A 9673-nucleotide genomic window follows, 5' to 3' on the forward strand; every position below is an offset into this window, starting at 1 on the left:
AGAGAGCATTGCTGGATGTAGTCCTCTGGGGTAAGGCATCACTTGTAAACAGCCAAGAAACAATTAATGCAGAACATTAATGCCTAAATCGTTTGTCTAATTTATTTTAGTATTTGAATTATTCTGAATGTTCTACTTAAACAGCTGTCATAGGAAAGTATTTCAATAGCTGGTCGAGAAAGTGGTGGGAGTTTACACAAAAGCTACAGATCCGACCAACAGTAAATAGAAATGCAAGTTACAGGGTCATGAAAGAAACACTCTCCTTTAAATATGAAGAGGAATCTGGTCATCTTACTATAGCAGTAACGAACAGGTTAATTCAAAATTTCAGGCTAAGAATTAGAAGTTGAAAAATGTTTTATTCTAACTACAAAATGTAACATTAAGAACAAATCAAATGAACTCTACACTGAATGAATCCTGGCGCAGCTGGAATTTTCCTGGTAGCCGAGATCCCCTGCGTTACAGCTCACCCCAACAACGTGGGTCCAGCTGATGCACCACAATGCTGTGACACAAACACGGGGTACCCATTTCCTTCAGGTGTAGGTAGATGTTAATGTCTGTTCTGTGACTTGTTTTAAAGAAATGTAACATGCATTATTTTAAAATAGTATACTTTTTGACTTCTCAGCCAGTTTTGAGAAAACCGGCTCACTGGGGGTGGGGGGTGGGAGTGTGCGTGTGTGGTCTGTGTTTGTGCATTACTTAAGCTGTCCAAGAGTTCCACTGCTGGGGTTTTCCTGAACAACACTGGGAGTTCACCACCACCACAATGGAAGTGACCAAAAGAACAGCTGAAACTGCTTCAGAGAGATGCACCAGTTATCCAAAACCGACTTTAAATAAATCCCTTATTAATTATAGATAAGCCTAGTTATAGTAATGTTATCTTTGCCTTTTTATAACTAGGTTTAGTTTTGACACTTGCACTTCACTGCTGGATGAAATACAAAAAGCTGCATGTACAGACTGCCCTTTGTAATACTCTGGATCGTGTGATGGCATCAGAAATCACTATGGACGTCAGGAGGCAAAACAGAGCAAGGAGCATGATACAGGATTCTTAAGTACTATCACTGCAAAGATATTGCTTCACCCTAGCCAGTCATAGTTAAGGGAAATAATACTACTCCATTATGGAAAACTTTTAGAGAAGCAGCTCTAAGCTAGCATGTTACTAGAGTGCAAATTAAAGGGTGTTTTTAGAATATATATCAAGAGCTAATGACTTGCAGTTAAACTTTTCAGAGCTAAGTAGGAGCATGTAGCGCAGAAAAGCAAATGTAACAAGAAGTTTACCTTATTTCTAGCAAAACTATAAAGCAAAGACTCAGGTAGACTACTGCATGTTTATTGATAAACAGCATTTCCTTTCTGAAAACAGGTTGGTGGGGTTTTTTTGTTGGTGGTGGTTTTTTTGGGTTGGTTTTTTTTGATTTTTTTTTTTTTTTTTTAATTAACCTGATAAAAGTACGTAAGCCTTTGTGGACTTTTAAGACAATTCACACAGGCGCTTTTGGTGAGGAAACCATATTCCAGACTACTGGGAAGGAGCTCTAGGGCACAGTCCCCACTTTCTTCGTTCAGTTTACCGGGTGTTCACCTGCAAGGAAGAGTTCACACAATCAGGCACAGGAAGTCCACAGGACACCCAACAATTACCTCTCTTCTGCTTAAAGATCCTGGTTTTTCAGTCTCTTAACTCCTTACTTTAAGGTACAGTATTTGTAACACATTTAATTTTGTTCCAATTGCCATTATTAGGCGGCCAAATGGTCTAAATAGCATGTAAACTGAGAATACTATATGATAATTATATTTTGAAGCACAGCAAATTAGATGACAGTAACTATCCTGGTGCTTGTGAAAAAAAGATTAAACAAAACATGATGCAAACATTACTCACCACATCATCAATCTTAAGAATACTGCGCACAGTTTCTGTTGCAAGAGTCAATGCGCTCAAAGACACTAGCAGTGGCTGGACAACCAATTCCTCCAAGATGTTGGAAATGCCACCCTGTGAGAACAAGTAGCTTTTATTTTGTGTAGGTTAGACTACAGTGAAGATTTAGCAAGTTTTCTTTTATAAGAATCCTGAGCACAGTCAACTCTAAATTTGACTATCAAAGGACTTGTACTCTTCCATCCTCAACAGGAATATTACAGTATGCGTCTTCTCCCCCCAGGTGCTTGACATACCCAGTCAAAATTAGCCAAGATAAAGGTAGTTATGCCAGCTTAAACATGGTGACAATTTAAAAGAAGCTAGCCCACTGTGCTGCTTGTAACACACGTGCACCTTCCACTGCAGATAATACTGATGGGTATACTATGTGGGTATGGCATGTAAATACCTGCTATTATCAATACTCAGGATAAGCTGTTAAAGCCCCAGAGAACAAGGTATAATCTACCTCAACTCTTAATTTTAGGGAGAATACCATTATGAGACAAACTTGCCCTCTCCTCAGTTTAGTTCTGATGCTATGCATTTTCCTTTCAATGCCCAAGTTTTGGGTTTTTTTAAGCTATGCATACACAATCACTTGTTACCTTTCTGACATTAATGCCAGCTGTTTTCTCCCCTTGAGCGTGTCTGTTTCTCAGCTCTGTTACCGTTGAAATAGGATTGAGACCTGCATTTTCAGCCAGTGTAGATGGTATGACTTCCAGCGCGTCGCCATACGCACGGACGCAATACGAGTCCATACCCCTCAAAGTGCGAGCATACTCGTTCAAGCGCAGTGCCAACTCTATCTCTGGTGCTCCACCTCCTGCAATTAAAGCTCTGAGGACAGAAATTAAAAATAAAAACTCATTTTATGTAAGTGCATAAATGGTTAGCTTTCTATATTATTAATACACTAAATTACTCTAACCAAACTGAGACATTACCTTTTCTTAACTAAGCATCTTATGACACACAGGGCATCGTGAATTGAACGCTCAGCCTCTTCTAGAACAAGTTTGTTGGATCCACGTACCACGATGGTTACAGTTTTCCCAGGGTTTGTGCAGCCTGTAATCTAAAACATAAAACCAAATACTAAGACTGAAAAAAACCATCCTGGACAAAAAGAGACTTGAGTTGGTATGTGCAAGTTCTAGACCAGTACTGATATCTAGCTAAGCAAAACCACTACACTCCCCAGGTTGGTGGCTACTCGGGGATTAGAAGTAGGTACTTAAATGTAGTAACTTCAGTAGTAAAACACATTAAAGTTAGTTGTTATTAAAATAATTGGCAGATGTTAAGTAGGTATTAACATTTTGTTGCTCGCTCACCTTTATTAGTTTCCCAGAACCGTTCAAGTTGACCTCCTCTGCCAGCTCAGCAGACCCCAGCATGTCAGGAGTAAACTGGTCAATATGAGCAACGGGCTTAGTTCCAATTGTCTGAAAAAATAATGGGGGGTAAAAAAAAAGAAATAAAAAAAAATCCTGAACTGCAGAGTCAGCAAGTATAATGCATAACATTCTTCTGCATATTACACTAAAATGCAGTTAGGACTATGGCTTTTACATCTGTCCCCAATCTTTCTAGAAACGTGACTGCTCAACAGAACAGGAATGTTTTTTAGGAAATGTCTGCTCTTACATTCTAGTCAGAACATGAAACTTGTGAAAGAGTCATAATAAACTGACACTGGCTGGGTACTTAGTTTTGGGGTAGACTTTAAACACCACTGCTACTTTAACAGCCATTTATATAACTCACTTTACCTTACATATAAACTCAATGTCATCTCTTTCAATGTCTTTAACCACCATGATCTTCATTTTGTTCAGAAAATGGAGGGCTAGGTCACTAAGAGCATCCCTAAAAACAAGAGGGAAGTAGTTAGTCCACAGTGCTATTTTAGTAACCAGGCCATAGTAGCCAGTCGCATGCTTCTTACTAGCAGTGCTGAAATTCTTCAGACAACAAAGTAGGGATGTCATTAAACTCAAAATACAGACAATACTAGTGCTTTCTAAAGGTATGGTTGCTACTACAGCCAGTCTGACACTCTGCCAAGTGTGACTGTTAGTATTTGGCTTCAATTTTCCAGGTATTCAAAAAAATTCCAATTGTTCCCTCAAACACACACAGTAAGCCAGTAAATCGGAATTAACATACCGCAGAATAGACTTCTGAATCAGCAGCACATTGCATCCAGCCTTCTTAATTTGCTTAACTAAATTTAGAATATAGGCTCTCTCTTCACGCAGTACTCTGTCCATTTGAGCATAATCAGAAACAACTATTTGGTTGTCCATCTATTAATAAAAAAAAAAAAAAAAGCAACTATTATGAACAACTACTGACTTAAAAAGCAAGTGTCAAGATGTTCCACATTCTTTAACTTAGGAGCCTGTGATTCAAAGCAAACAAGCATGATAGTAAAATATGTCTTATTAGAGATTGTTTACATGATGAGAAGTACTGAACTTTTGAACTATTTTCTTTCTTACGTCAACTATAAGTCCTCTAAGAGTTATGAACATCCATGCATTACCCAGCAGACCTTCATTATAGCTGTGGAATACAGCTGACATCACAACATCTTAAAAAAAAATGTGTTATCATTACATTTGCATCTCCCAAGTACTAGAGCAAAAGGTTGTGCTCTAGTCATAGTTTAACTTACATCTGTCTTTGGAGCAGACAAGCAGAACTGAATGAGGCCAATTTTGGCTTTTTCCACTCTAGTTACACCAGTATTTGCCACCTTCTGAGTCAGCACTAGGCCTTCAACCAGTTCACAATCGTCAATTGTGCCTCTGGAAACAAAAACAATCCATGACTCTAGCACTTTGGGAAGCTGATTTCACAGAGACAAAATTTGTCTAGTTACAAACTGTTTCTTACCCCAACTTCTTAACAATTTTAATATCTCTGAGGTCCACACTACTAGCTGTAGTTGGGTCAATCACCTTCATCACTGCGTCCACACTCATTGGAGAAAGTAAACTAGAATACTGACAGACAACCTAGAAGATTTAGTAGTAAAGAAAAAAAAATGGTGAGAGATTTAACACTGATAAACAGTAATTTCAAAATAATATCATTGTATTTCAGTGTTTGACTCCTGAATTTTGAAACAAAGCTCGTTTTCCCTTCCTGTCCATCAGCCAGTTGCCTTAATATGGCATCTTCTTAAGGGCTACTCCATTTAAAGGAAACAGCAGCTACGTTGGTGGGAAAACCTATGCTTAGGGACTTAAGGAAGAAACCTGAATTTCTTTCCTAGACTCTTAAAGTAAAAATTTTGAGAGCTCCACAGATTATTCTGCTGGAAGGGAAACTAGCACACTTCTCCAGATTTCAATGCTGTTTTAGGAGTTCCTGCCACATGAACAAGAACTGCCTACACAAAAACTTGGCAAAATCTCTCAGTATCCCACCTCACTCTTCTGCTGCTGTTTTCAGTTGAAGCTTATTTTACACTTACAGCTAACACCCGAGATCACCAAGTATTTCAAACTGAAATTCAGTTTGAGTGCTTCAATTTACTCTTAATCAACCATGGCTTTCTGAAAAGTCTGTCTAAGAGAAGGTAACCAATGTCAGAAAACCAATTAGATTTGTGATATGCAGGGTAAGTGAACAGTAGGATGAGCTGGGAAAAGCTGAAAGGCTCAGCTAGTCTGGAGGTACAAAGTTGAAGTATCAGTCATACCTTTGAATTCAGCGAAGTAGTTGCACTATTCAGCAAGGTTTCTCTGTCACTCAGTTCAACTGGCTGCGCCATGTTGGTCAATACTTCAATACCTTTATCCAAAGCTTTCTGGAATGACTCTGAAATTATGGTGGGGTGGATTCCTGTGGATAGTATAAAAAGGTTGTTAGACAGTCATGCTTTCAAACTAGTGGGTTTTTTTCTTGTTTTCTCCTCACCCTCTCTTTCCATTTTAAAATTAGTGAGACTCTCATGTCAGAATAAATTGAAGACATTTTAGCAAGATGTGTTCTTCATGAGTAGATGACCTTCCTTATTATTTTCTATTGTTAAAGCTGAGGAAAAAAGCTATAAAGTTCCCAATAATTTGTCCTCACAGACAAGTACAGCACATTTCCCTGCAATGTCTGACATCCCAGAAACATACCTTCTTTTGAGAAGACAAAAGTTTTGTTTACTCTTGGCATTCTTAAAGCTGTCGCTGTTGAGGTTAATACCTGTGAGGAGCCCAATAGTGATTTTATTTCAGATTTTCAAAGACTGTTTTCCCACAGCTGTGTATGCAGTTCCTTGATTTCTCTGGAGTGTGTGATATACCCTGTATCTTTTCAAAACAGGCAGCTTCTAACTGCCTCTTATGGTAGAGGATGCCAGGCTGCTGGTCCAGCAGTACCACCAGTACCAGGAGAGGAGGTAAACAGAAGCTAACTGTTGGTAGGGGCCAGAAAGAGGACAACAAGCAAAATGGTGTGTATGGCGAGGAGGCAAGTATAAGTAAATCACTATGAAGTCCAGATTTGAGACAGAAAAGAACTCTGCAGGTTCAGTCATTCTTGCTCTATCTCCAGTGCACACAGAAGCCTAATTGTTATCTTGCTGGACAGCTAAAAAAGCTGCTGAACTGTACAGAAGCAGACTACAAGAGAATGTCCTGAGCTAACTGAACAGAACCTACACAAACTATTGCGTTCTGTAATTCATGTCTTTTCCTGACCAGACTTTCTCAAGGTCCCTCTATTTTAAGTGGTGATGGGAGGTGATAAATTTGCTGAGTATAAAAAAAAAAAAGTAGAATCACTGGTCCCAAATTTCATTTATACCTTCTTACACTTTCTCTGTCCATGCAACAAGTACAAGTATAACTGAGGTGAGTTTTTACAAGGCAACATTCATCACATCCCCTAGGCACTATTTTCCTGTTTCAACAGTAACGCATTCAACTAAAAGTAAAAAGCTGAACAGATTTTTAATTGAAAGTGGGACACAAGTGAAACCTGAATGTGAAGACTCCAGTCATCTTTCATGTTTAAACTGGAAATGGCTACTTTAAGCTTCATTATACATGTAGAAGCGGACAGAGGACTTAACTACCTCCAGTCATGCTTTTATATTAAATGTATGTATTTACCTTTCTGAAGAAGTCTGGAACAGGCATCCAAAAGAGCTCCAGCAATGACAACAACAGATGTAGTGCCATCACCAGCTTCAATATCTTGTGCTTTTGACAGCTCGACCAACTAAATGACAAATTATGGCAAAAGTTTACATTTAATGCTACTTAATTGCAAACACTGACAATTGGAAAAAAAAGAAAATTCAAGAATGCAGCACTACTGAAATCAACCTTAGTATCAGGACTAATCATGCCTTTTCTAATTTGAAGTTGGTACCTTTTGCCCCTTGCTTTCCATACTTGTACATCTATTCGGTGAAGAACAACTACTGTGAAACAGATTCCTTACAGAAGCAGAGAAGCTTTTCTCCCAAGCTTAAAACTGATCATGCCTATCTAACGGGTCTACCTTTTCCTCTCCTGTAGGTGGGTCACAGGAAGCTCGTTTCCATCTCCAACCACAATCAAACTAAGAAGTCTACATTTAACTTCTCAAAAGACCAGACTACTGCATCCTCAGACCACCTGACCATAACATAACTCATTCTCTTCTTTCATTCTCTTCGGTCCTAGTGGTTTGGGACATCACTGACTTTTCTTTTTTAAATGACAGGAGGTTTGGGCTAGATTCCTTTATGTCTTAACACACGTCCCGAGGGATTATGCATAAGGAATACTGGATAAGAACTAAGGACCTGGAACTCTCCAGCAGAGCTTACAATCAAAGTAAATGTTCCTGGAGCATGCTGCACAGAATTTCTTGCTCTATCACTAGTGGGTAATGCTCCTCAAAGCCACGTGAAATGTTACTATGTTTTTTGGTCCCAGAAATTAAGCTCTAACACATACCATTGTCTGAGCAATGGGAAAAAAAACACTTACCATTTTGGCTGCAGGGTGCAGAACCTGCATTTGTTTCAGAATAGTAGCACCATCATTAGTGATTGTCACATCTCCTTTAGCATCCTGAATCTGAGAAGGAAGAGGAGAAACATAGTTCTGGTCGGTAACTACAATTCTTTAATTTGGTGCTCTATATAAAATATTTCTCCTGACATTATTTCTCAAACCGAGATGTGCATTTAGTTCACACTTTCCCTTAAATAAATGAAGCTTGGAAAAGAAGTTCAAGGCAAAAGATGGCATTCTATACAAAGCATGTGGGCTTCACAGTATCTCCAGTAAGCTTAATGTTGTCAAAATTCAAGTGTAAGGATTACCATTTTATCCATTCCCTTTGGTCCAAGGCTTGTTCTAATTGCATCGGCAACAGCTAGGAAGACAAAAAAAACCAAACATTTGCAGGTTGATCTAAGAACTATAAGCACTCACTCCACCATTCTAAATGTTTCTCCTGAAAAGAAAACATCTCCTAGTATTAAGCAGTTCCCGGTTATTGTGCCAGCACTAAATCAGCCTTAATAGCAGAATGATATAAAACGTTGCAATCTCAGGACAGGTTTCCACAGCTCTTTTTTTTTTTTTTTTTAAAAACAGTTAACACCCCGTTACTCGATTACAGCCATTTTAAAATCGAGTAATAACGTGGACACATTATACGCCAAGTAATCCGAACGAGGCTTGTGTCAAATGCCAAATATAGCATCCCCCAGCACGCACTGGTCCCACCCTTGGCACTTTCCTGCCATTAAAAATCCCAAGACCACCTCCTGCCAATACAAAGCCGAGCTCCCATCGCAGGGGGAGACAACGGGAACGGCTGCACCCCAGCCGAGATCCCAGACCAGGGCGATACACCGTTCAGCTGTCAACCCGAAACGCGTCGCCCGCCCCTCCCCCCCCGAATCGGTGCACAGGAAAGCCCGAATCTCCCCCGGGGCGCGGGGCCGCCACACAGAGAGGGAAGCAGCCAACCCCGGCCGCCCCCTTCCCCTCCAGCCGCCCGGCTCGGGGCGGGAAGAGGCGCCGCTCCTCCAGGGCTGCCGGTGGGCCCAGCCCGGCCCGCCGCGGCGAGGCGGGAGGCCGGCGGCCGCCTCCCCTTAGCACAAAGGAGGCGGGTAGCCGCCGCCCGCCCGGCCGCGCCGCGCCTCACCTCACCTTTGCCGGCGGAGATGTTGCTGAAGCGGATCTGGGAGGGTTTATCCCGGTCCTGGTAGGTGCCCTTGGCCCGGTTCCCCCCTCCGCCGTGGGCTTTGGCCCCCGTGTTCTCCGGCATCGTCGCCCGCCGCCGATGGACGCGGATGGGACCCGCGGTAACGGCCGCCCGCCCGGGAACCTTCCAGAAGGCACCGCCGCTCCCCCACCGCCACCAGCAGGACGCGCCCGGGCCCTTCCGACCGGCGCCAGGCGTGGCGTCACGCGCGGGGAGGGCTGCCCGCCGCGCGCCTGCGCCCCGCTTTGCCGGCGAACGGCGCGGACGCCTAAAAGCGCCCGCTGCCGCTTCTAGAACGAGCCGCGCGAGGGCCTCTGGAGGTTTCCCGCCCGAGCGGGGCGGATAGGCGGGGCGGGGCGGGGCTCCCGGGCGCACTGGCCCAGCGCCGCCGCGGGAGCCCCGCCCCGCCCCGCCTCTGAGGGGTGGGGGGGCGGGGCCGGCGTGAACGTTATGGGGGCTGCCGGGGGTCCGTCAGCCCGGGCGGCCTCCCCTCCA

General features: G+C 42.4%; 1 protein-coding gene across 1 annotated transcript; it reads right to left on the minus strand.

Annotated features, from left to right (window-relative positions):
• Positions 1 to 1341: 1341 nt before the first annotated feature.
• Positions 1342 to 9367, minus strand: CCT4 (chaperonin containing TCP1 subunit 4). The gene is made up of 14 exons (XM_075035433.1): positions 9124 to 9367; positions 8286 to 8338; positions 7948 to 8037; positions 7081 to 7189; positions 5673 to 5815; positions 4862 to 4983; positions 4641 to 4773; positions 4130 to 4269; positions 3733 to 3829; positions 3295 to 3405; positions 2905 to 3035; positions 2563 to 2797; positions 1913 to 2026; positions 1342 to 1609 (listed from the first exon to the last, which is right to left on the minus strand). The coding sequence occupies exons 1-14, from the start codon at positions 9239 to 9241 to the stop codon at positions 1595 to 1597; spliced, it is 1611 nt and encodes a 536-aa protein (XP_074891534.1). The 5' UTR covers positions 9242 to 9367; the 3' UTR covers positions 1342 to 1594.
• Positions 9368 to 9673: the final 306 nt, after the last annotated feature.

This window comes from Buteo buteo, chromosome 9 (assembly GCF_964188355.1).
Source record: "Buteo buteo chromosome 9, bButBut1.hap1.1, whole genome shotgun sequence".
NCBI classification, from domain to species: domain Eukaryota; kingdom Metazoa; phylum Chordata; class Aves; order Accipitriformes; family Accipitridae; genus Buteo; species Buteo buteo.